The 27,695-nt window shown below is 46.4% G+C and overlaps 2 protein-coding genes across 4 annotated transcripts; both read left to right on the top strand.

Moving 5' to 3' along the window:
- Nucleotides 1–741: 741 nt before the first annotated feature.
- btbd17a (BTB (POZ) domain containing 17a) lies at nt 742–7,687 on the top strand (the record flags this gene model as incomplete). Its single annotated transcript, XM_079237952.1, has 5 exons — nt 742–812; nt 2,311–2,501; nt 2,707–2,865; nt 5,493–5,784; nt 6,613–7,687. 5 exons carry the CDS (start codon nt 742–744, stop codon nt 7,685–7,687), a joined length of 1,788 nt encoding a protein of 595 aa, XP_079094078.1.
- Nucleotides 7,688–9,654: 1,967 nt separating this feature from the next.
- map2k6 (mitogen-activated protein kinase kinase 6) lies at nt 9,655–26,452 on the top strand (the record flags this gene model as incomplete). 3 transcript variants are annotated; one of them, XM_079237057.1, is made up of 12 exons in its annotated part: nt 9,655–9,745; nt 17,254–17,317; nt 18,156–18,204; nt 18,616–18,729; nt 20,024–20,143; nt 21,046–21,162; nt 21,248–21,299; nt 23,846–23,973; nt 24,330–24,407; nt 25,510–25,649; nt 26,039–26,084; nt 26,314–26,452. In XM_079237057.1, 12 exons carry the CDS (start codon nt 9,655–9,657, stop codon nt 26,389–26,391), a joined length of 1,077 nt encoding a protein of 358 aa, XP_079093183.1. In that variant the 3' UTR covers nt 26,392–26,452. The 3 variants fall into 3 exon arrangements, with proteins under 3 accessions (XP_079093183.1, XP_079093182.1, XP_079093181.1); XM_079237056.1 differs by having other exon boundaries at nt 9,655–9,753; nt 17,259–17,317; XM_079237055.1 differs by having other exon boundaries at nt 9,655–9,766.
- Between the last annotated feature and the right edge of the window lie 1,243 nt (nt 26,453–27,695).

Raw genomic sequence — 27,695 nt, 5'->3', positions numbered from 1 at the left:
GCTTTGTTATTTGGCATTAAAATGTCAATAAAGATGTTTTTAAAGAGAGAACGCTCAGAGTGCAGCAGGTGTTTAATGTAATGCGGTCACTGTGAATCACTGACTGCTGGACAGATGCAGCTGGTCTGCCCTCTAGTGGACACAATGTGTAAACACAATTTAGTATCTACAGTTATGGTCACCTCAAATTACAAAACAAAAACATATTGTTTCACTAACTCAGGCAGACGGTTTCTGTTTTGATTTTAAAGGGACTATTTCCGGGTAGAAAGTAGTTCCACTGGATCAACAATCCTGTGAGCCGCTCCTATTTTGGGAGAGGCAGCGACACAAAGTCAAAGGAACCAAAAGCGATGACGACGAGATGCCAGCACAAGTAGAAGAGGAGAATATTCCTTTCATTATAAACTGGGTGAACTAACTCTGAAGGGAAGTAAAGGTCAGGAAAAATCTGTATTTTTGATTCAAGAAAGAGGGATTCAGTTCCTCAGTGTGGCTGTAAATGAAAGTTGAACATAATGTTTCTTTCTCTAAGCCAGTGGTCTACTCTAACTGCTCTAAAGTGAGTAGTTTCTGTCACGCCCCCATTTGGAGGAATAAAAACGTTCACGCCCCACCGACCCAACAAAATTGAAACAAAAATGTTCCATGCTGAATTTTTATTGCAATAACAGCATTTTCTGACTCCTCCATCTGTGCTTTTTATAAATAATATAATGTGACTTTCTGGACGGCTTCTAAATGCGCTGCAGCGTGAACGTGGTGTTAAGACACAACGCAGATCCTGAGAAGGAGCTCCGTGTGGAAGGACGGTGAGCCGTCCAGTGACTGGATGCAAACACGTTTTCATGTTAAAATCTTCATTTACTGCCCACATTATCAGATGAGGATGTCGCAAAAAGGGAGTCTCCCTCAGAGTCAGTGTTTAAATCGATGCAGGACCAGTTCGTACAGATAATTAAGACTATTTACTTTTATCTGTTCGCATGTAGACTGGTTTGGCGAACTCCCAGGACCCCTCCAGTAGTCTTGCGAGGGGAAAGAACTGGTCCACTGGTCCAGGACCGGGACGGAATCCGTACTGTTCATCTTCACGGTCGGAGCCTCCTTTCCAGCTCCCTGGCATAAGCTTTCCCCGGGAGGCTGAGCAGTGTGATACCACGATAGTTCAGCACACTCTCTGGTCCCCCTTCTTGAAGATGGGAACCACCAGCCCGGTCTGCCAGTCCATGGGCACTGTTCCCAACCCCATGCGATGTTGAAAAGGCCTCAGGTCAGGTAAGACAGCCCAACAACGTCCAGCGCCTTCAGCATCTCAGGGCGCCTTGCAACCAAGGAGCTTTTTGACGACCTTAGTGGCCTCCAACAAGATATGGGTGCAACCCTCAAGTCTTGAGGCGCTGCCTCCTCTCCAGGAGTTCCTAAAAGCAGTTCCCCTCCCCCGCTAACAACAGCCTGGGGTAGGCCCTGCTTTCCCTTCCTGAGCCGTCGGATGGTTTGCCAGAACCTCCTTGAGGCCAACCGGAAGTCCTTCTCCATGGCCTCCCCGAACTCCTCCCATGCCCGAGTTTTAGCATCGGCGACCACCGCAGCTGCAGCCCTTCTGGCCTGCCGGTACCTGTCACTGCTTCAGGAGACCCCTGGGGCCCGAAAGGTCTCCTCCTTCAGCTTGACGGCTTCCCTCACCCTTCCCTTCTCGGGTGTCCGCCACGACACCGATGACCTTCTGACCACAGATCCTAGCGGCCACGTCCACAATAGAGGCTTTGAACATGGTCCCCTCAGACATCCTAAATATATACTGTATATATTTAATCTTTTTGGCCATTATGTATAGTAATAATGGGCCAAAATTATGTGAAATTACATAGTTGCTCGGTGTGATCTGCCCCTACAGCTTCTTTAAATACATTAAAGTAGTTGTACATGTTCTATCTGAGTGTTCTCTAGCTGAACTCGAGGTGCCGGGTCCCCACAGAAGGACACATTGTGTTTGTGCACATTGAACGACCTGCTGGCGGACGTCCAGAGGCAGAGACCGCTTTCTGTCCAGAGGAACTCATCCTGTCAGACCTCCAATCGACTCCGACACTCAAACGATCCGGCGGATCTCACTGTGGAACGCACACGCGCCAAAAGCCTCCCTGACTCCTCTCTCGAAAACCGAGTGTTTTTAGTGTGTGTTAACCATATCCTCAATAAAGTCATGAGGATGTGTTAATCAAAATCAGTGAGAGAGGCACATTGATCGCCTGACCCTAATGAAGCGTGCTGCCGCCTGCAGCCGTGATTAAATTGCTTGTGCTGCAGTGTCACGCACAGGCTCCGGATCGGCCTGAACCCGCTGACACAGATGAGCCGCCCGGGGAGTCCGGATGCCGGGAGCTCGCTGTCACCCCGAACCCGAGGGCCCGATCCTGTGATGGAGACGGGTCGGGGTCTCCCCTCCTGGACCTGCAGGTGGATCAAACGGCACGGCCGGGTCTGCCGGGTCCTCAGAAGTCTGAGAGCCCCCCGCTGCCTCCTCGTCCAATCAATATCCAGCAGCAAGCGTTCATACAAGGACAGGCCTGGCCTGATTCCACCCACTGATCGATGAGGTTCTGAGTGTGTGTGTGTGTGTTTGTGTGTGTGTGTGGCGGGCCGGATGTGGCGAGGAGAACCCCCTGTCCCACATTCAGACACCGACCCCCCTCGTCCTCCCAGCAGAGAGGACAGAAGTGCAGACAGACGGCGGTGAGGACGACGACGACGACGACGGGGCAAAGATGGTGAAACAAGATGATCGAGTCCCCGCCGGGACGTCGGTCCTGGTTCTGGTTCTGGTTCTGGCTCTCGGTCGGCTCCAGGGAGCAGCTGCTGCAGGTCAGTCAGTGTTCGATGCTCAGAGCTCATTATTTGCGTTTTAATGTCCTGCAACAACGTTTGTTTGGTGGTTCTGGGGTTCAAGGCCGGAGGCGACGTCTTAAGAACGACGCTGTCTTTCATTTATGAAAATGTTTGTGTTCTTTTTTTGTGAAATAATAAGTAAATAACTTATTGAACTAAATATAATGAAACATGATTTCTGAGCAAAAACATTTCAGAAGAACTGAATGTTCAGACTGTAAATAATAATACAAGTAGTTGTTAACTATAACAACTAATGTCTTTATGTTCCATTTAAGCTTGATTTATAGTTATAATAATGGTCACAAGTGATGTGAGATGATGTGCTTATAAATTGTTGTTGAGCCCCAAACCTAATATCTATATAATGTCTTTTATTCACAGCAGAAATTCAGACTGTAATAATAAATGTCTGGACCGGAAATCATTTGTTACTTCAAGCTCTGCTGGTTTCCTAAAACTAACCTAAAAATGAGTGACTGCATCGCCGTTCACATTTAGAGGGAACGTTAATCTCCTGGATTACGTCTGACGTGTTTTTAACGTGTTAAAGGAGTTCAGGAGGTCTCGGTGGAGGAACGGGTCAAACATGGGACTCACACCAAAGGGCTCTTCACTGATCTCTGGATCTGGTTTTATTACGCTCATTATATCAACAGCCAGTGAATCAGAAAGAGGAACCGCACTGCTAATGCTAACATGAACCCTGCTCCTCTGCAGGGGGGCGAAGCTTTAATTAAACGTGACCCACAATCCCTCATTGTGCAGACGGACCAGCAGCTGCACGGATCAATGGCGTGGAACTGGATGATACTGGCCTTCTATCGGCCCGATAGATCGGCCCGGTGTCACGGCAGTGAATTAGTCTCCTCATGTCAACTATTGGTTTTGTATACAGGGGCTGGATTTTTGTTGTTGTTTGTCTGTTGTTTTCGTGTCCCGTGTAAAAAGTAAGACCAATATGAAGTAAATTATGATCCTTAATGGAGGGAACACACAAATTAAAAGCATCCACGTGACGAAAGGACAGTCAGAGAAAGTGACTTTATAATATCCACAAGGACGACTATGGGGAGACGGTCAGATCCAACAAACACGACTTTAAACCAGAAGGACGTCGCGGTTTTCCAAACTGTTCATGGCAGTTTTCCTAAACCTAACCGTTGGGGTTGTTGCCTTAACCTAACCTTTGGTTGTGTTGCCTTAACCTAACCTTTGGTTGTGTTGCCTAAACCTAACATTTGGTTGTGTTGCCTAAACCTAACATTTGGTTGTGTTGCCTAAACCTAACACTTGGTTGTGTTGCCTAAACCTAACATTTGGTTGTGTTGCCTAAACCTAACTGTTGGTTGTGTTGCCTAAACCTAACCTTTGGTTTTGTTGCCTAAACCTAACTGTTGGTTGTGTTGCCTAAACCTAACCTTTGGTTTTGTTGCCTAAACCTAACCTTTGGTTGTGTTGCCTAAACCGAACTGTTGGGTTTGTTGCCTAAACCTAACCTTTGGTTTTGTTGCCTAAACCTAACTGTTGGTTTTGTTGCCTAAACCTAACCTTTGATTGTGTTGCCTAAACCTAACCTTTGGTTTTGTTGCCGAAACCTAACCTTTGGTTGTGTTGCCTAAACCTAACCTTTGGTTTCGTTGCCTAAACCTAACCTTTGGTTGTGTTGCCTAAACCTAACCTTTGGTTTTGTTGCCTAAACCCAACTGTTGGTTTTGTTGCCTAAACCCAACTGTTGGTTTTGTTGCCTAAACCCAACTGTTGGTTTTGTTGCCTAAACCTAACTGTTGGTTTTGTTGCCTAAACCTAACTGTTGGTTGTGTTGCCTAAACCTAACCTTTGGTTTTGTTGCCTGAACCTAACTGTTGGTTGTGTTGCCTAAACCTAACCTTTGGTTTTGTTGCCTGAACCTAACTGTTGGTTGTGTTGCCTAAACCTAACCTTTGGTTTTGTTGCCTAAACCTAACCTTTGGTTGTGTTGCCTAAACCGAACTGTTGGGTTTGTTGCCTAAACCTAACCTTTGGTTTTGTTGCCTAAACCTAACTGTTGGTTTTGTTGCCTAAACCTAACCTTTGGTTGTGTTGCCTAAACTTAACTGTTGGTTTCGTTGTCTAAACCTAACCTTTGGTTTTGTTGCCTAAACCTAACCTTTGATTGTGTTGCCTAAACCTAACCTTTGGTTTTGTTGACGAAACCTAACCTTTGGTTGTGTTGCCTAAACCTAACCTTTGGTTTTGTTGCCTAAACCTAACCTTTGGTTTCGTTGCCTAAACCTAACCTTTGGTTTTGTTGCCTAAACCTAACCTTTGGTTGTGTTGCCTAAACCTAACCTTTGGTTTCGTTGCCTAAACCTAACCTTTGGTTGTGTTGCCTAAACCTAACCTTTGGTTGTGCTGCCTAAACCCAACTGTTGGTTTTGTTGCCTAAACCTAACTGTTGGTTTTGTTGCCTAAACCTAACTGTTGGTTGTGTTGCCTAAACCTAACCTTTGGTTTTGTTGCCTTAGCCTAACCTTTTGCTTTGTTGCCTCAACCTAACCTTTGGTTTTGTTCCCAGTACTTTTCTCTCCTCATAACTCTGCATGGTTCCCCTCCTCCGCCAGGCTCGCTGAAAGTTGACCCGTCCCAGGACGGCGGCGGCGGCGCGGACACCATCAGCCACTCCCTGACGCTGGTGCAGCGCCTGGAGGCCTTGCTGCTGCAGGGCAACGGCAGCGACGTGTCCCTGAGGGTGGAGACGCCCAGCGCCGACGAGGTGAAGGTGATCCCGGCCCACGCGCTGCTGCTCTCGCTGCAGAGCCCCGTGTTCGAGGAGATGCTGCTGAGGCGCAACGGCAGCACGCTGGTGCTGAAGGAGAGCTCCGACTGCGCCGCCGTGTTCGACCGGTTCATCAGGTGGGAGCGCTCGCCCGCGCGTCACACGCGGCCTCGGTGTCGGTTGAGTTGTCACGTCTGCAGCCCGACATCTGAGACAATCAATGAGGTCCAACGTGAAACAAACCCACCAATCGGTGAACTGCTGTGCTCGAGAGCAGCTCCCGTGGCGCCGGCTGTAAGACACAGGAGCCTGAGCCGCCACAGCAATCAATAACACAATTCTATTTCTATCTCACATGCTAACGGGGCTGATTACAACCTGGACGACAATCTTTGTTCATATTAACATGGAACTTTTCACAGAACGACTACATAAAAAAAGTGTTTTCAATCTTTGTAGGAAGCTGCTTTGAGGTCACTGAAGGGAACAGTTTAAATATCTATTAATAAGTAGGTTTTATTTTGTGTATAATCACCGGAAAAAAAGAATCGCTGTGTTTTCATGACCTTAGAAGAAGTTGCTTATGGTCTGCCATGTTTTTTTTACCTAACTTGCGTACCTCAGTAACGCCTCATATTTTAAGCTAGCGAACATTTAGCACCCAAAGACGAGTTGGTGGAGACCAAAACAGCCGAACGAGAAAGAATTTTAGACTTAAATAGCCAACTGTTTGCTAACATGTTAGCCAATAAAAGCTTTACAAGTTAATACATGTTCGCTATAAAAAGCTTTACCCGTTATAACACGTTAGCTATAAAAAGAATTACATGTTAATACACATTATAACATGTTAGCCATAAAACGCTTTACACATTATAACATGTTAGCCATGAAAAGCTTTACACGTTCTGTACTCGTGCCGTTGGACACAATGAGTTGAAGCTCTTCTTCCTCTCTCTGAGCAGGTATCTGTACTGTGGAGAGATCTCCCTGCGTCTGGACCACGCCACGCCGCTACACAAGCTGGCCGCCAAGTACCAGGTGCTGGGCCTCCAGCAGGGCATCACCCAGTACATGACCCAGAATCTGGCGCGGGACTCTTCCTCGGGCCACGTGGCGGGCTGGTACGAGTACGCCCTGCAGGTCGGGGACGCCACCCTGCGGGACAACTGCCTCCAGTTCATGGCCTGGAACCTGTCGTCGCTGCTGCAGAGCGCCGAGTGGCCGAGCGTCAGCGGCCAGCTGCTCATGTCGCTGCTGCGGCGCTCGGACCTCGTCCTGCAGAGCGAGATGGAGCTCTTCGCGGCGCTGGAGGCCTGGATCGTCCACAACGAGCCGGACGGCCTGACGGCGGAGAACGCGCTGAGGGCCGTGCGCTACGCCATGATGCCGCCGCGGGAGCTCTTCCGCCTGCAGACGCACTCGCCGGTCCTGGGCCGCTACCAGGAGTCGGTGCGCGACCTGCTGTACTTGTCCTACCAGTTCCACTCCGCCTCGCCGATGCACATGGCCAAGTTCTTCGACGTGAACTGCAGCCTCTTCATGCCGAGGAACTACCTGTCGCCGCTGTGGGGGTCGCCCTGGATCATCGGCAACCCCTCGCGGGACGACCGCAGCACCAGCTTCCAGACCCAGCTGGGGCCCAGCGGCCACGACTCCAGCAAGCGGGTGACCTGGAACGCCATGTTCTCGCCGCGCTGGCTGCCCGTCGGCTTGAGGCCGATGTACACGGAGGCCGGCGCCATGCAGCCCACGCGCGTGGAGGGAGGGCGCCCCCGCATCATCATCACGCCGGCCACGTCCAGCGCCGACTTCGCCGGGGTGAACTTCCAGAAGACGGTGCTCGTGATGGCGCAGCAGCAGGGGGCGCTGGTGGTGAAGCACGTCTACAACTTCCACCAGAGCACCGAGGAGACCGGGGACTTCCTGGCCGAGGCCGACCTGTACCGCCGGACGTCCGAGTACCTCATCGACAGCTCCCTCTTCCTCCACATTGTGGTGAAGCCGCTGTACCAAACCCTCATCACCATCAAGAACTGACCCGCCTCGTGAAGCTCATATCACGCCACGGGGGTGGACGTGGATCCTCCTCTCGTCTCGTGCATCGGCTGATTTCATTGGGCAACTAACAATCCACAAATCCACAACAAAGAGCCTTTTGTAAAATCGTGGTGAAACATGTGTGTTAAAGAATTAGTCTGGTGCTTTTCCATATTTTGCAATATAGTCAACAAACTCCATGAACAGACACAAACAGACGAATGTCTTTTTTCTCCATATTTACATTTTACAACATAAAAACTTTTTCAGCAATTGAGGAAGAATCTAATTATTATTGTTATTGAATTTTGCCATTTCTAGTGCGATACATCGTCATCAAGCGCACGCACACACACACACACACACACACACACACGCACACACACACACAGACACACACATGCACACACACACACAGTAGTTTATTTCACTAGAGCACCACATGTGGATTCATCCGCCTCGGAAAATAGTCCCTTTTTCCTCCCGTTTGAGTAACGTTTGTTAAACACTACAGTGTCCAGCTATTTTAGGAAATTACTGAGCATTTTGTTTAAATAAAACAACTTATTCATGTGTTTTTTAAAGATTTCAGCAGGAACCAATGTTCTGTTTTGGTCTCTTCATCAGATTTTTTGGAAAATAAGAAAAATATGGAATATCTCCGGCCTCGTCCTTTATGCTTCAGGTTCTTTTCCTTCTATGTTTTCTTTGTATTGTTTGTTATATATATATATATATATATATATATATATATATATATATATATATATATATATACACACACACACACATATATATTGGTGCTATTGACCCCGTTTACAATAGAGGGTCCCAGTTGTGGTTGTGAGCACTGATTTGGTGATTTGCAGATCAAACAACATAGATGTCGAAATTCAAACTGTTTTTTCAACATGTTGGACTCCCAAAGTTAAATAAAGTCATTAAATGAAACCAAAGTAACTGAGATGTAAAAACAAAATCAAATAAAACTCTTCCTAGACGTTCGTATTTGACCTGCTTATCTCTGAATCCGTTCTTACTGGAAACCAAATGTTCATCCCGTTGAACTTCAGGTGCTCAAAACCTCGTAGAAGTTGAGTAGACGTCCGACTGTCTCGTCATTAGTTCACTTATTAATCAATGTTACCTGATAATAAAGATTTATACTCAGCGTTTTAAAGTAAACTGAACGTTGTCTTGTGATTTCATGTTTTCATCACCTCACAAATAAAACACATTTTACTCAAGTTAGCTTAACTTAGACTCTCAGATATGAACAACATAATCACTTTATAAATGGATTATCATGAAACCACCAAACTGTATATGAAATTAGCTAAGAAATGCTGCTTAACATTAATGCATCAGTACTAATATTCCAATATATTATAGTAAATTAACATTTTAAGTGCATGTAGGCGATATATATGGAAGCCCATTTCCTGTAAGATCCTGTAAATCATAATTATGAGATACTATCTCATAATTTCGACTTAGTACCTGATAATTGTGGGATAGTATCTCTCACAGGATCTTCATTGTTTTTATCACATTGGCGGGAACGGGCTTCCATACTTACAACATGTGCATTACACACGCGTTGAAGAACAACACCCGTAAACACGTCCGGCGCCGCGAGCGCCGCAGGACTACCTTTCCCATGACCCCTTGCGCGCCAAGCAGGAAGAGCGTCCTCGCGCAAGGGGCTCTCGCTGATCCAGTGAAGGCGCGTTCCTCCAGCCTCGGCCCGTCATGTAACCGCTGCGGAGGCTCTCTGTGCAGCGCATTTTGCACAATCACCTCGACGCCGCGAGGGGCTCGTGCACGCGCCGCCTGCACCGAGCCGCGCGCTCCAGGACGCACAAAGGCTCCAAGTGCACGAAGATCGAGCTCTCGCAATTTTTTTGTAATTTTTTTGTGCGTGCATCTTTGTTTGCAAAGCGAGCCGCTGTCGACGCGCCAGTGCGATGGAGGGAGGGAGCGAGAGCGAAGGCAAAGTCTTTTGTGCTTCCCCTCCCCCTCACCACAGCAGAGGGGAAATGTCTCAGCCGAAGGGAGGTAAGCGCGTGAAGCCGATCCGTGCACCGACCACCGACATGCAAGCACGCGCCGCAGCGGGCTGCAGCATCCACCGGTGCATGCGGCCGGTGCATGCGGCAGCTGCCTGTCACGAAGGGGGTCAGCTGCATTTCCTGTTTCGGATCTTCCCCTTTGCACAGTTCCTGGTGAAGACGATGCTGCTGCGTGTGCGCGCGCCCTGTGCACGTTGCTATAGCGGCGCACGGGCAAGCAGGGATGTCGAGCCCTGCACGGGCACGAGCCGGGCCCCCGTTTCTAGTGAACTCTGCACGAGTTGATGCAAGGCTCGTGCACGGGGCTCAAGGTAAATAAGGAGATAGGTGGGTGCTCGTGCACGGGGCTCAAGGTAAATAAGGAGATAGGTGGGTGCTCGTGCGCGGTGCTCAAGGTAAATAAGGAGATAGGTGGGTGCTCGTGCACGGTGCTCAAGGTAAATAAGGAGATAGGTGGGTGCTCGTGCACGGTGCTCAAGGTAAATAAGGAGATAGGTGGGTGCGTGCAGCCTGCAGCTGTCAGGGGTCAGGGGTCAACTTGTCTTTCTTTGTTGGCTGTTGGGCTGCTTGTGCTCACGGGGCGGAACATGAACATCTAATTATATCATTTGTTTATGAGCATTGAAGTGGTGGTGCGTTCAGGAACAGGCGCTTCTTCAGGCTCCGGTGTGTGTTGTCAGCTGCTGCTTCTGTCCAGGCCACTGGCTGCGTGCGCGCAGATGGCCGGCCCGTTTCTCCTCTGCGTGCACACGAGAAGCGTGCATGTGACCCTCCGACCCCCACGCGGGATCAACCAGCAGCTCGTGGAGCAGCGTCCTGCAGACAAACAAACAAACAAACAAACAAACAAACAAACAAACGGCTGCAGCTCAGGCAGATTCTCTTTTTTCCTCCCCAGACTGTGTGCTTTCCAAGAAGTCCAAAGTGAGGCTGGATCATTGCACAACATGCAACACACACACACACACACACACACACACACACACACACACACACACACACACACACACACAGAGAAGTGGACGGTAGCAGAGAGAGAGCCCCCGATGGTCAGAGCCTCACAGTGTTTCTCTGCTACAGTCGACGTTCCACCCACACACACACACACACACACACACACACACACACACACACACAGGAACCGACTCGCTGCAGCCGGTTCATGAGGATGAATAATAATGCACACACACATTTTTATTTTAGGCCTCTGTAGATGAATGAGTCGGTTCGGGACTTTCCTGTCGAGCAGAAGTAGGTTTCTGTTGCCATTCATTGATGATGTGCGGTGCAGGAAGCACACACACACACACACACACACACACACACACACACACACACACACGCCCTGGTGAACATTGGAGAGAATGCAGCGTTAACACATGAAGCATAGGCTTCTATACAACCAGAGGAGTCGCCCCTGGTGGTCAGGAGAGAGAATGCAGCTCTAAGACATGCAGCATTGGCTTGACTCTTCAGAACCGGAGGTTTCCGCCTGTGAGCAACATTCTGAATCTGATAAACACATTTGTGATCCTGTGTGCAGAACACTCTGTTCTTTGTACCTCTCTGTGAGCTGCAGCTCCACGGACATTAAAGTGTTGTGTAACTTACAACCTCTGAAGGAAATGAGTACAAATCTGCGAAGCTAAAATAAGCATCGTGTCCTTGCGTTTTATTGAAATGCTGCCAGACGGAGTGAAGTCTCTCCGCTGCCGGTTTCCTTGAGTTTAGTCTTGCGTCTCCTGTGAGTCCTGTCCAGTTCACGTCCTGCAAAATAAACGGAGGCTGATTGTTGCTCCAGTTTTAGGCCTGAAGCTGCTTTATTTAATTATTTTTGCTGCAATAACAGTGGAATAGTTCAGAGCATTGATCACATGATCCACTTACTGCACTTCTCTTTTCCTGAGGCGGGGTTGAGCGTGCGTTCGGACTGCAGCTACACTTCTCTGAGAGTGTGTGTGTGTGTGTGTGTGTGTGTGTGTGTATGGAGTCGCCCCCTGGTAGTCAGTAGAGAGAATGCAGCTTTAACACATGAAGCATAGACTTCTATACAACCATTGGAGTCGCTCCCTGGTGGAAATGAGAGAGAATGCAGCTTTAACACGTGAAGCATATACTTCTATACAACCAGAGGAGTCGCCCCCTGGTGGTCAGAAAGAATGCAGCTTTAATACGTGAAGCATAGACTTCTATACAACCATTGGAGTCGCTCCCTGGTGGAAATGAGAGAATGCAGCTTTAACACATGAAGCATAGACTTCTATACAACCAGAGGAGTCGCTCCCTGATTGCCAGTCAAGATAATGCAGCTTCAACACATGAAGCATAGACTTCTATACAACCAGAGGAGTCGCTCCCTGATTGCCAGTCAAGATAATGCAGCTTCAACACATGAAACATATACTTCTATACAACCAGAGGAGTCGCTCCCTGATTGCCAGTCAAGATAATGCAGCTTTAACACATGAAGCATATACTTCTATACAACCAGAGCCGAGTGCACAGAGAGTGCAGCGCGAGCCGCTGTCAACACCGTCCCCAAAGGAGCTTCTGACAGCTGTAACCTGAAGGTGCGGCCATCTTTGGAGGTGTAGAGTATCTCTCGCGCTGCCAGAGCGGCGAGGGAGTTATTTTCAACCCCTCCTCCCCTCCTCTATCCTGTGTTGATCGCTGTTGTCTCTTCCTGTCCTTCATTGCTTCCCCCGTCTGGGATTGAGCCGTCTTCCTCCGGCTCTGTGGAATTCCATTCAGGGAACTCTTGGGATTGTTGGAATTCTTGTGTGTGTGAGAGAGAGGTCATGTGATCCAGGTCTTGTTATCAATCAGGCCGGCTGTCATCTGCACACACACACACACACACACACACACACACACACACACACACACACACACACACACACACACACACACACACCCTGCAAACCTCCCCGCCAGCGTTATTTCTTTCCTGTTCGCTGCTTGTGTGGCCCTAAAGCTGATGGCGTGCTGTTGTTTTCGGGTGTGGTGGACACTGGGAGCACAGACACCCATCTCCTCTGGCTCCGATCTGGCCTCGCTCTGGTATCGCCTCCTGGCCTTGCTCTGGCGTCGCTCTGCCATCTCCTCCTGGCCTCGCTTTCAAATCTCCTCCTGGCCTCGCTCTGGCCACTCTTTGGCCTCACTTTGCCCTCGCTCTGGCCTCTCCCCCTGGCCTTGCTGTGGCCTCTCGTGCTGGCATCTCCTACTGGCCTCGCTCTGGCATCACTCTGGCGACGCTTTGGCCTGTCCTCCTGGCCTCGCTCTGGCCTCTCTTTGGCCTCACTTTGCCCTCACTTTGGCCTCGCTCTGGTATCTCCTCCGGGCCTCGCTCTGGCCTCTCCCCCTGGCCTTGCTCTGGCATCACTCTGGCCTCTCCCCCTGGCCTTGCTCTGGCATCACTCTGGCCTCTCCCCCTGGCCTCGCACTGGCCTCGCTCTGGCCTCTCCTCCTGGCCTCACTCTGGCATCACTCTGGCCTCTCCCCCTGGCCTTGCTCTGGCATCACTCTGGCCTCCCGCTCTGGCCTCTCCCCCTGGCCTTGCTCTGGCATCACTCTGGCCTCCCGCTCTGGCCTCTCCCCCTGGCCTTGCTCTGGCATCACTCTGGCCTCCCGCTCTGGCCTCTCCCCCTGGCCTTGCTCTGGCATCACTCTGGCCTCCCGCTCTGGCCTCTCCTCCTGGCCTTGCTCTGGCATCACTCTGGCCTCTCCTCCTGGCCTCGCACTGGCCTCTCGCTCTGGCCTCTCCTCCTGGCATCACTCTGGCCTCTCCTCCTGGCCTCGCACTGGCCTCTCGCTCTGGCCTCTCCTCCTGGCCTTGCTCTGGCCTCTCCTCCTGGCCTCGCTCTGGCATTACTCTGACATCTCCTCCGGGCCTCGCTCTTGCGTTGCTCTGGCATCACTTTGGCCTTGCTCTGGCATCACTTTGCCGTGGCTCTGGCCTCTCGTGCTGGCCTCTCCTCCTGGCCTTGCTCTGGCCTCGCTCTGGTGCTGGCCTCTCCTCCTGGCCTTGCTCTGGCCTCGCTCTGGTGCTGGCCTCTCCTCCTGGCCTTGCTCTGGCCTCGCTCTGGTGCTGGCCTCTCCTCTTGGCCTCGCTCTGGCATCTCCTCCTGACGTCGCGCTGGCCTCTCCTCCTGGCCTCGCTTTGCCCTCGCTCTGGCCTTCCTTTGCCCTCGCTTTGGCGTCTCCTACTGGCCTCGCTCTGGCCTCGCTCTTGCGTCGCTCTGGCGTTGCTCTGCACGCTCAATGTGCTGCGAGTCGCTGGGACTGATGCGTGCTGCTGCTTTCAATTAACCCACACTGCCGACCGCAGAGGGCCGGGTTGATGCTGAGCTCTGTAGGAATAAAGGAAGGAATTGTGTGTTTGAGTTATGCAACAAAATCTGGAGAACAGGATATTTTTAGGTTGATCACTGGGTCCCCTAGTCAGCCTTTAAGTACATATACTCTGCATGTATATATAAATGTACAGCTTGTAGTAGGGCTGACTCAGATCATGAACACAAGGTAATCGACAAAGAACGATTATTGTGCCGCATTCTGTTTAACAATGTCGTGATGTCATGTGTTTATAAATCCAGAGCACCCAGAGGTGCGTTTTTGCGGCGGCTGAAGACTGAAGGTGTAACCGGCGAAACTCCATAAAACCAACGTCCATCGTGACGAGGAGGGCGTGTAATTATCTGTAAACTCATATCTCACACGCATAGACTCGTTTATTGCCTTTACACAAACCCTGTGGAGAAAGAAGTCCAGAATTAATAAAGACACAAAGGTTGAATATCCTGTCATCGTTCTTCAAGTCTCTCACTTTAACTCCCAGAGTTCTTCACATTGATGCTGCAAAAGCTTCATTTGTTTTAAACACACGATGCTTCCAAAATCAACGAACAAATGTGTTATTTTATATATATATATATATATATATATATATTTTTTTTATTTTTTTTATTTTTTTAAATAAATATATCTTCTTTTTTATGTATTTAAATGTATATATTTTTAGTTAAAAAATACATATTTAAATATATATAAAAATATACTCATTTAAATGTGTATATTATATCTAAAAATAAATAAATATATATGTATTTATTTAAAAAAAATATATATATATATATTTATGAAAAAATATATTTATAAAAAATATATATTTATAAAAAATTAATATATATTTTATATCTTTATAAATAAATATATATATATATATATATATATATATATATATATATATATATATATATTTTGACCAAAATCATCACTAATGATTAAGAGAACCAGCAAATATTCCCGTTTCAGAAGATGAAATCAGTGATTTATTTTTGGCCTTTTTACTTAAATAGTGACTGAACTGATTCATCATCATGGACTGATTGTTTATGATAACAATAATGATGATGATAATCGTCGGGTGCGGCTCCTTCCACGCTGCATCACCGCAGCGTGGTGCGAGCCGCCTTCCCAGGATGCATTGCGCAGGTTTCTTCTCGTTCCGCGTCGGGTTCACGCGGAGAACGTCTTGTGGTTGTCGTGACTTCTGCTGACGAGGCCGTTCTGTGGGGAGCAGCTCGTGAGTCAGAGTCCAGCGGCCGAGTGAGTCGAGAGGAACCGATTCCTTTTGGGTGTGGATCTGGATCCACTGGAGAGCCTGAAGAGAGCTTTCAACTCCAAACGGTTCACACGTCTGTCCTCACGTGAAGAGATTAGCGTGTGAATAAGAAGTGGAGGCCGACTTCCTGTTGGACTCCACGAATCCGACGTGTGTGTTATGGTCTGACCTCCTTTTAAACGGCAGCAGCCAATCAGCACGCTTCCAGTTTCCTCATGCAGGTTAACAATAATCGCTCAGAAACTGTGCAGGTGCTCCTTTCTCTCTCTGAGTGTGTGTGTGTGTGTGTGTGTGTGTGTGTGTTGGCTTCCAGTTGCTATTGTCGTCTGTGTGAATGCATGTAGGCGGAGCTCAAACTGACATATTTAGTGCAACAAAGCTGCTTTTGCAAAGTGGAGCGAGCGAGAGGCCGCCGGGCGAAGGCCGCATAGCGGAGCCACGCCCTGCGTGTGTGTGTGTGTGTGTGTGTGTGTGTGTGTGTCATGCTTTCAGGGCAGCTTTTCGGCTGGCGGCGCCGTCCACAGCGACATGTGTTTGTGTTCTCACACAAAACAACAATGTGAGCGTTTCCAGTTCTTCTTCTGGGACGACACGCCTTCAGCTCAGCGCCGTGACATCAGCAGGGCGGCGGTCTTAAATATCACCTTTTAAAAAGCTCTGGTGCGTCAGCCACACACACACACACACACACACACACACACACATCCAACATGGCTGCCCCTCCTTTGTCAGGACAGATCTTAACGTGCATCAGCTAACTGGCTCGTAGCGGGTCAGCCCAGTCTGAGGAGGTTTGAGCCAGATGCTGTGTGGACACACACACACACACACACACACACACACACAGAGTCACACCCTTAGCAACCTGCGCCGCCCCGTTAACGCGGCGCCCGCTCATTAATCCGCACAGTGCAGCGCCTCCAGATGAAGAGAGCACACCTGAGCTGCCAGACCTCGTCTTCCTCCTCCTCGTCTTCCTCCTCTTGCTCTGAGCGCCTGCTCCATTCAGTCAGGATCTGGAGTCGCTCGCTGCGTCCAAACGTAAGTCATGGGAGGGTTTCTTACAGCGCTGGACCTGCAGGCACACCACCGGGCCTCTGAACGCCAGGAAGGGTTGGACAGTTTTCTAGAACCCTAAAAATAGATTCTGGAGCCGTCGCTCAGCTCGTGTGGAAAGTGATAGAAAGTTCTCTTGCTGAGGGTTGTTTGCTAGAGAGAGAGAGAGAGAGAGAGAGCGAGAGAGAGAGGTCTCTCGTCCCGAGCGCTGTGTTGAGGAGCGAGTGTGCTTTCATCCTGCGCCGTCTCTCTGGAGGTTTCTGCATTTCTGGTCTTGTATGAAGGAAAACTGACTCCAGCTTTTTTTTTCTCTTTATTTTACCGATAAAGCCGTTCATCAACACATCTAGTATATAATCAATCAATAAGGAAAACGATCGTTTATTGCAGCTCTAATTCTTTCATGTAATGCGTAGCTTTTGTTGCTTAAAGCTGCTATGAGGAACTTTCATGTTGCGGTGATTCTGGCGCCCCCTGTGGACTGAAGCTGTAGTGTCTCTGAGCACCAGGGTCCCTTTAGAAATCCTCATTTTACTGCAGCAGCTGACAGTTCTGGTTCTGGTTCTCTTGTGCCTCCCTTGAGCTCTCCTCCTTCTGGACAATTTGAATAATGGATTAATCGTCTTAAATCAAGCAAAACAAGTGATTACTGCACAGTTGGACACATCCCAGCTCTACTCTGAGATATGACGTAATATGGCGATACTCAATGTTTTGATCGGACCTGTTACCGTATCACAATCATAACATCTCTGACATTGCCACATGTTTCTCTCAAGGTGTTTTTTCTCATGATGTGTTTTGTGTGTTTGCAGGTAAGAGGAAGCCGGTGCTCAAGCTCCCCAAGGAGGTGTTTGAGCAGCCTCCTCCCACCGCAGCGTAAGACTCTTTACTCCTCCATGTTCAAGATGAAAGAGGAAAATCATAACAATTTTAAAAGAACATTTTAAAGGAAATCTTTGTTAAATTTTAAAGATTTTTTTTTATTATTTTATTTGAAAGAAAATGCTTTTTTTTAAATCTTTATTAAATTCTAAAGAAAATCTTGTTTTAATTTTTAAGAAGATATTTAAAAAATTTTAAAGAAAGTTTTATTTTTATTTTAAAGAAACATAATTATTTAAATTTTTAGGTACATGTTTTAAAAAATGTAAGAAAATATTTTTTTTACTTTTAAGAAAATTTTTAATTTAATTTTAAAGAAAATATTTTACTTAATTTTAAAGAAAATATTTTAAATTTTAAAGAAAATCTTGTTTTAATTTTTAAGAAAATATTTTAAAACGTTTAAAGAAAGTTTTATTTTAAAGAAACATTTATTTTAATTTGTAGGTACATGTTTTAAAACATTTAAGAAAATATTGTATTTCATTTTAAAGAAAATATTGTATTTCATTTTAAAGAAAATATTTTATTTCATTTTAAAGAAAATATTTGTTTTCATTTTAAAGACACATTTGAAATCTATTTCAATTGTAATGTTTAAATTCAAATTCATTCATATTGTATTCATTTAAAGCATTTATTAGATTTATTTATGAATATATCAATTTTTGTTCTCACTTTTTGTGATTTGATTGATTTTGATTATTGATCCATTTTTTCTTCTTCATTTATTTGATATTAAAACATTTTTCTATCTATCTCAAGTATTAATTTTTTTACTTTACTTTCTGCTCCTCTGTCAGCTCAGTAATAACATGTCTGTGTGTTTCAGACCCCCCAGAGACTTGGATTCTAAAGCTTGTGTGACCATCGGAGAGAAGGTACTTTCCATGTTTGCACCTTTCCTCTGGTCGGGGCTCAGGGCCGATGTTTCTTCCTCGGACTCTTACGTAACGGCTCAGTACAGCGTCTGAGCTGTAAAGAACGGCCCGGTGAACTTTACGGCCGAATTGAACCCTTGTGATGGTGGGGAGACTGGAATGCCTTTTATACCCCGCCAGGCTGTAAAAGTACTTATTTTAAACTCATCAAATAAGTGAGGGATTTTTCCGTTGGCACAGGTCCTGGCTGCTTTCTGTGCTGCACTTGGCCAGAAGTCAAAGTGAATGATTTATTGTGTTTAGGATTACTGTCCATTCGGAACAATATCAAGGTTCTTTTGTAGCAAAAAACTATTTTTAAATATCTACTTTTAAAGTCCCGCCTGTGACCTCTCACCTTGTCCTCGTCAGAACTTCGAGGTGAAGGCCGATGACCTGGAGCTGATCTGCGAGCTCGGCCGAGGAGCGTACGGCGTGGTGGACAAGATGAGGCACGTGCCCAGCGGCCTGATCATGGCTGTGAAGGTGAGCGTCGGGTCTGTGGACCGCAGGCTGGATGGAAGAAGTGGGCGTTGACCTCATGACGTCACTCGTCGCTATCTTGGATTGCGGCGGCCCGCATGTTTTGTTTTTTTAGCAACCAGTGGACAGGAAGTGACCTTATTAGGGCTGAGGAGTGACATAGAGACGCCGTATACATCTCTGGTAGATACCTGTCAATCACCTGGTAGCCCCGCCCCTAAAGCGTCCCCTGCTTTATGGTCTGTTTGACTCTAAATTACCTTAATTTACTAAAAAACATCATACTGTATTGAAGAAGACTTGAAACTAGAGATTGAGACATAAACTCATGTTTACAATGTTTACTGAGGGAATACATCAAGAGAAGTAGAGTCATTTATATAGACTTATATACAACCAGAGGAGTTACCCCCTGGTGGTCAGTGGAGAGAATGCAGCTTTAACACATGAATCATAGACTTCTATACAACCAGAGGAGTCACCCCCTGGTGGTCAGTGGAGAGAATGCAGCTTTAACACATGAAGCATAACCTTCTATACAACCAGAGGAGTCATGCAGCTTTAACACATGAAGCATATACTTCTATACAACCAGAGGAGTTGCCCCCTGGTGGTCAGTGGAGAGAATGCAGCTTTAACACATGAATCATAGACTTCTATACAAGCAGAAGAGTCGCCCTCTGGTGGTCAGGAGAGAGAATGCAGCTTTAACACATGAAGCATATACTTCTATACAACCAGAGGACTCACCCACTGATGGAGAGTAAAGAGAATGCAGCTTTAACACATGAAACATATACGTCTATACAACCAGAGGAGTTGCCCCCTGGTGGTCAGTGGAGAGAATGCAGCTTTAACACATGAAGCATATACTTCTATACAACCAGAGGAGTCGCTCCCTGGTGGTCAGGAGAGATAATGCAGCTTTAACACATGAAGCATAGACTTCTATACAACCAAAGGAGTCACCCCCTGGTGGTCAGGGGAGAGAATGCAGCTTTAACACATGAAGCATATACTTCTATACAACCAGAGGAGTCGCCCCCTGGTGGAGAGTAAAGAGAATGCAGCTTTAACACATGAAGCATAGACTTCTATGCAACCAGGGGAGTCATGCAGCTTTAACACATGAAGCATATACTTCTATACAACCAGAGGAGTCGCCCCCTGGTGGTCAGTGTAGAGAAAGCAGCTTTAACACATGAATGTCGTCTTGAAGCTTACTTCCTGTCCGACGTCTTGAAGCTTACTTCCTGTCCGTCGTCTTGAAGCTTACTTCCTGTCCGTCCTCCCTCAGCGGATCCGGGCCACAGTGAACACTCAGGAGCAGAAGAGGCTGCTGATGGACCTGGACATCTCCATGAGGACGGTGGACTGCTTCTACACCGTCACCTTCTACGGGGCGCTGTTCAGAGAGGTAACGCGTCGGGAGATGCAAAGTGGGCTGTCCATCAAACCACAATGCAGTTCAGGTCTCGGGTTGAATGTGTCTGTCAAGCAGCAGAAGATAGCCTTGAACGCTTGGCTTGGGTCGGCTCATGGGGGATTTTCAGAAACTGTATTTCGACAAGAAGTTCAGCTTCTTTTAACAGAATTAATTAGTTTTGTTGGGGAAAAAGTGTTGTTTACCTGTTTTAGTATCAAATAAATACTGGATTTGTTGGCACTATTGATAGAGATACTTTTACTTTTTTTTATTTTTATAGTATACCATTATTTTTGTTAGTTTAGATCAAATGCATTAATTGAAACACTTTGATTTGTTTTATTTAAAATAAAAAACAATCCTGAATTAAGAAAATTAAAAGTACAAATATACATAAAAATGCATTCAATGAGTAACTTTCGTCGTGGCATTTTGTCATTTTATTTTTCAAGGATCATCGAATTCCCATAGTTGTAATACATAATAATCTTTTCATAATTAATTATATCTACTGTTTATAAAGCATTAAAGTGAGAAAAAATGATTAAATATGCAAGAACAACACAAAATGTTTTTAAATGACTTTTTACTTTACTTAAATCAAACTTAGAGTAACTTATATTTACGTTAAAATGCTTTATAACAGTGATTATAATGAATTATTAGATTATTATGTATTGCAACTATGAGAACTATCATACTCCAACAATTATAAAGTGTTGTGATAACCTTAACCTTATAAGTCATTATGAAATGGTGAAGACTTTCGGCTGCAGACTACTTCCTGTTCAGGATTTCCTCGTTGTCATAAATACTCAAGCGGCGGGACAGAGATCCGTCGCTTCCTGTCTGGAATGCGTCCTTGGCGCTAAATTTGACTCGTCTGTTGCCAGGGCGACGTCTGGATCTGCATGGAGCTGATGGACACGTCCCTCGACAAGTTCTACAAGCAGGTGATCGAGAAGGGCATGACGATCCCCGAGGACATCATTGGAAAGATCGCCGTCTCGGTGGGTTTCGCGTATTAAAACCTCAACGACGCGTCTCGGTTGCGTAACTCTGGCGTGCTGACTGACGGGCTTTTTGTCTTTGCAGATCGTCAAAGCTCTGGAGCATCTGCACAGCAATCTGCAAGTCATACACAGAGGTAAGAGTCCGAGTGGGAACCCATTAAAGCTCCTCGGAGGCATCCACTCCATCCAGCTCTCATTAAAGGGCCGGCGCTTCAGCCCATCAGCTCAGTCACACGGCTGTTTATTTAAACGTCTTTTTTTCTTCTTCTGACCTTTCAGGCTGCCATTGATTTCCATTCATTACCGTATGATATTAATAATCTATCAGCAGTGTGAGTTCTTTAATCCATTACTGTGAGTGAACATCAAGTCAGCGACGTTGAGCTCCAGACTTCAAATGAATCTCCATTAAAAAGCTGCGTTTATCAATATAATTGCACGAACAACGGATCTCAGGTTTCAGATCCTTGTTTTGAGGTTTCTGTTTCGGTTCCCTCTCGGCGCTTCAATCCAATGCTGTTACAGCGTCCTCGAGAAGTTTAAAGAGATTAAATGCATTATCTGGCAGCAATCATGTAACATTTACCTTTTTTAAAAGCATGTTTCAAGAGCCTGCCTACCGTGCAGAAATAAATGGAAATGAATGGCTACCTGGAAAGATGTACAGGATTATTTGAATAGTCAGCAAAGATAAAAGTTGAGATTATTTGTAGCCAAGTAGCTTTAACTTCCAGTCGTATTTATGACGCTGGCCTTTTAAGAGCGAATGCTTCCTGGTGTCAAGCCTCGGCGCAACACTAGCCCAACACTATCCCAACACTATCCCAACACTAGCTCAACACTAGCCCAACATTAGTTCAACACTAGCCCAACACTAGCCCAACACTAGCCCAACACTAGTCCAACACTAGCCCAACACTAGCCCAACACTAACCCAACACTAGCCCAACACTAGCTCAACACCTCGGCTCAACACTAGCCCAACACTAGCTCAACACTAGCCCAACACTAGCTCAACACTAGCTCAACACCTCGGCTCAACACTAGCCCAACACTAGCCCAACACTAGCCCAACACTAGCCCAACACTAGCTCAACACTAGCTCAACACCTCGGCTCAACACTAGCCCAACACCTCGGCCCAACACCTCGGCTCAACACTAGCCCGACACTAGCCCGACACTAGCCCGACACTAGCCCAACACTAGCCCAACACTAGCTCAACACTAGCTCAACACCTCGGCTCAACACTAGCTCAACACCTCGGCCCAACACCTCGGCCCAACACCTCGGCTCAACACTAGCCCGACACTAGCCCAACACTAGCTCAACACTAGCTCAACACTAGCTCAACACTAGCCCAACACTAGCTCAACACTAGCTCAACACTAGCCCAACACTAGCTCAACACTAGCTCAACACCTCGGCTCAACACTAGCCCAACACCTCGGCCCAACACCTCGGCCCAACACTAGCCCAACACTAGCTCAACACTAGCTCAACACTAGCCCAACACTAGCCCAACACTAGCCCAACACTAGCTCAACACTAGCCCAACACTAGCTCAACACTAGCTCAACACCTCGGCTCAACACTAGCCCAACACCTCGGCCCAACACCTCGGCCCAACACCTCGGCCCAACACTAGCTCAACACTAGCCCAACACTAGCTCAACACTAGCCCAACACTAGCTCAACACTAGCCCAACACCTCGGCCCAACACCTCGGCCCAACACCTCGGCCCAACACTAGCCCAACACTAGCCCAACACTAGCCCAACACTAGCTCAACACTAGCCCAACACTAGCCCAACACTAGCTCAACACCTCGGCCCAACACCTCGGCCCAACACCTCGGCCCAACACTAGCTCAACACTAGCCCAACACTAGCTCAACACTAGCCCAACACTAGCTCAACACTAGCCCAACACCTCGGCCCAACACCTCGGCCCAACACCTCGGCCCAACACTAGCCCAACACTAGCCCAACACTAGCCCAACACTAGCTCAACACTAGCCCAACACTAGCCCAACACTAGCTCAACACCTCGGCTCAACACTAGCCCAACACTAGCTCAACACTAGCCCAACACTAGCTCAACACTAGCTCAACACCTCGGCTCAACACTAGCCCAACACTAGCCCAACACTAGCCCAACACTAGCCCAACACTAGCTCAACACTAGCTCAACACCTCGGCTCAACACTAGCCCAACACCTCGGCCCAACACCTCGGCTCAACACTAGCCCGACACTAGCCCGACACTAGCTCAACACCTCGGCCCAACACTAGCCCAACACTAGCTCAACACTAGCCCAACACTAGCTCAACACTAGCCCAACACTAGCCCAACACTAGCTCAACACTAGCTCAACACTAGCCCAACACTAGCTCAACACCTCGGCCCAACACTAGCCCAACACTAGCCCAACACTAGCTCAACACTAGCCCAACACTAGCTCAACACTAGCCCAACACTAGCTCAACACTAGCTCAACACCTCGGCCCAACACTAGCCCAACACTAGCTCAACACTAGCCCAACACTAGCCCAACACTAGCTCAACACTAGCCCAACACTAGCCCAACACCAGAGACCACCGAGAGGTTCTGTTGCCCTGTGAAGAACTGCTAAGTCTTTGTCTAACCGCTAAGTCTTCGTCTTTCTCTCCGGCTGCAGACGTGAAGCCGTCCAACGTGCTGATCAACACCCAGGGGCAGGTGAAGATGTGCGACTTCGGCATCAGCGGCTACCTGGTCGACTCTGTGGCCAAAACCATGGACGCCGGCTGCAAGCCCTACATGGCGGTGAGCAGGAAAACCAAGTGAAGCTTTAGTTTAAAGCAGTGTACAAAGTAGGTATTTGGTGTGGATGGAAGTTTGATTTGTTTACCCATTTAGCTAGCTAGCTAGTTAGCTTGCTGCCTAGCTTGCTAATTCCACCATGCTTCCACTGTGCTTTCATGCTACACTGGTTACAGAAAATTAGCAACGTGCTTTCCTACGCTGTGACGTATTTAGCAGCTGGTTAGTTTGAGTGTGTGTGTGTGTGTGTGTGTGTGTGTGTGTTGTGTGAATAAGGGGTTTATGATGATACGGCAGGGTGCAGGTCGTCCCCGACAACCGCTGCCGTAAGTGACATTGTGCTTCCTTCCGTCCCGCAGCCGGAGAGGATCAACCCCGAGACGAACCAGAAAGGCTACAGCGTCAAATCCGACATCTGGAGTTTAGGAATCACGATGGTCAGTAAATCAGCTTTGATGTCTTCCACTGCTTTCTTGTCTTTGTCCAATTGCTGCAGAAGGATCTGAGGCGTGAAAACGACTCACAATACAAATAAAGAATAAACTATCGCAGCCCTCGTCGAATCGCTGTAGTGTCTAGACATGTTTATGATCGGTCGTTAAATATTCATCGCTTTCTCATTTGCAAATTTCCAACTCAGACCAGAGAATATTTTTGGCTCCGACTTCTTGTTCCGTCTTTTAAAGACGAGCGGCGAACGACGCAGTGAAAAGAACCGTTTCATTGCAGACGAGACAAAGGGAGAAATCAGTCTGTCGAATAAAACGCACTTTGGGTGATTTTGGAGCCTCGGTTCGTCCTCGAAGAAGCTGAGATTCACTCAAGATTATTATTAATAATCTCCCTTGTATTGCATTAATCCTTCTTGTTTTTGCTCTTCACCTCCATCTGTAAATATATGGATACATTAAAATGTTCAATTAAATTTTCTTTTTTAATTATTGTTTTACATTTGGGTTTTTATTTGTTTTTCTTCTTTTTTTTAAATGTAAAAAATATATATATTTTTAATGTTTTAATAATAAAAGAATTATAATTTTAAAATTAAAAGAAATTTAAAATCTTGACTTTTAAATTAAAAAAGAAGAAAAAAAAAGGATCTTTTTAAAATTCAATTTAAAATGTTTAAATTTAGTTATTGCTTTAAATGTTATCTCACTTTTTATTATTTTAAATATTTTAATTTAAAATAGCCTGCTTTGGCCCCGTCACTTTTAATTGAATTTAAAAAAGATCCTTTTTTCTTCTTTTTTTTCAAGATTTTACATTTTTTTTATTTTTAAAATTATAATTTCTTTGGATTTGGATTTTTGGATTTTAAATTTTAAAGACACCTGATTAAAAAACAACGTGACCTTTTTAAGTTGCTTTGTGCTATTGTGAGCGTCCAATAAGACCTTCTATATCGGTAGAAGAACAACCGGTTAACAAAACCGATAAAGTTTAGTTTTCTGTTGATCAACTGTGACGAGTTCAATAAATCAGTCAGAATAAATACTGGAAGACGAACTCGCCTTGACCTCGTGACCTCTCTTTCAGATCGAGCTCGCCATCCTGCGCTTCCCGTACGACTCGTGGGGAACGCCGTTCCAGCAGCTGAGGCAGGTGGTGGAGGAACCGTCGCCTCAACTTCCTGCCGAGAAGTTCTCCCCCGAGTTTGTGGACTTCTCCTCTCAGTGGTGAGAGGTTTTTTATTTTTATTTTTATTTTTCACTTCCACCTTTTGGACTCCTCTCACAAGGCGGATATCCTCCACCTTTATTCTGAAAAACATTTCAGACAGTTTATATTCCTGGTGCTTTTGTTTTGAAAAGAGTCGATTATTCTTTCCTTCATATATTCTCTTGCTCACAACGCATTCAAAACCTAATTTATTAATAAAAACATGGAGAATATAGATCTGTGGACAGTATTTTCTGATTTATGGACTGAAACAAAGAGATATCACGAATGTAAAACCCTTTTTCTCTAATACAACAACATGAAACAATAAGATAATGCCTCGCATACATATTTAAACATAACATAACTTCTGCTGTGAACTAACGCTTCTTTTCTGCTTCCGCAGCTTAAAGAAAGGTTCCAAAGATCGGCCGACTTACACAGAACTCATGGTGAGTGTTCCTGCGCCTGCCTGTAGTGCCGCTGGTCAGCCACCAGAGGGCGCCCTGACACCAGCGGGCGGCCCTGAAGGCCTCTGAGCTCCAGCATTTATTGTCATTAAGCAACACAGAGACAGAATACATTTTTATTTGCATCATAAGTGGCCTTATGGGACGGGTGTGATGCTGTTCACGTGTCATCAGACTAAATCCGTGTGCTCTTCCTCCTCTTCCTCCTCAGCAACATCCCTTCTTCACCGCCCACGAGGCCAAAGAAACCGACGTGGCGACCTTTGTGAAGGTCGTGTTGGGGGACTGAGGCGCCACCTGCAGACCCCGCCCCCCCCAGCGGTGACGAAGCAGAACGAGGAGTTAGACCCCGCCCCCATCACATGTTCTCCATGTCCTCTCATGGCGCCTTCACCTCTTTGGTTAGATTTTCCCGCCTTCGGTTAGAGTCGACCGCGTGGAGTTCAGGTCGTCGGGGTCAAACTCCAGTTTTTATTTTGTTTTGTTTTTGCTGAAAAAAAAACCGAGTGAGAAGATGCTTTTTTTTTTTTATATATATATATATATATATATATATATATATATATATATATATATATATATATATATATATATATACACACTCAAAAACAGATGAATGATGTAATCTATGTGTAATCTAAATGTTTGTATACTCAACGTGTTGCATCGGTTTATTAATTGACTGCATGTACAGAATTGATCTCTGGGCTCAGACGTGTGTGTGTGTGTGTGTGTGTGTGTGTGTGTGTGTGTGTGTGTGTGTGTGTGTGTGTGTGTGTGTGTGTGTGTGGACGGACACTGGTCACTTGTGGGAGACGATCTCCTCGTTGTCTGTACTGAGCCAATCACGACCCTCTCCTCTCTTGTTCAACATGAAAAGAACTGGATATTATTATTATTAATATTATATTAATTATTGTTGTTTTTATTTAGATCCAGTCCATCCCCCCCCCTCCCAAAACTGCAGTTTCTCTTTATTTATTACGACTGCTGTTTCCCCTCTCAGACGTCCGCCGTGTCTCTTCATGTTTTTTGTCTCGTTCTCTCAAACGCTTTTAAAAGCTTTTAAAACTGTAACTTGCAAGCCTTCTATGTGCCTCTGTAGGGAATACTATGTTGTAGTGAGGATGATGAAGACGATGCAGGGACCTCCTCCCCCTTTACTCCACCGTGTCACGATTCCACTTCCTGTTTGTGTTTCTCGTTGTGGGCGGAGCTTCGGATCCTCGGGATCCTCTGTTTTTCTCACAGTTTTTAAGGAAGTACTCTGACGACCAAACGGGGAACTTGAAGTACTGTTTGGTGAATATTGGGACCGTTGGACCGCGGGTTGTTTTTCTGCGTCTTCTCTTTGTTTCCGGCTCCATTCTGACGCTTAAAGGCTCAATCTGTGATTTAAAGGAACCGTGAAAAATGTGAAATTAAAAGACTTGTTTTTGACATTTCACCACCAACGGATGACTGAATATGTTCAATATTTGTATGAACATGTGGTCATTTCCAGAAAGAAATATCAATAATTCAGGTATCTTTTAAAAAAACGTGTTAAAAATAACTGCGGGGATCTATTGGCAGAAATGAAATGTATTACAC

Source organism: Taurulus bubalis (assembly GCF_910589615.1).
Source record: "Taurulus bubalis genome assembly, chromosome: 2".
Lineage (NCBI taxonomy): Eukaryota > Metazoa > Chordata > Actinopteri > Perciformes > Cottidae > Taurulus > Taurulus bubalis.
The sequence above is the reverse complement of the archived record's forward strand: the minus strand, read 5'-3'. Positions and strand labels throughout refer to the sequence as shown.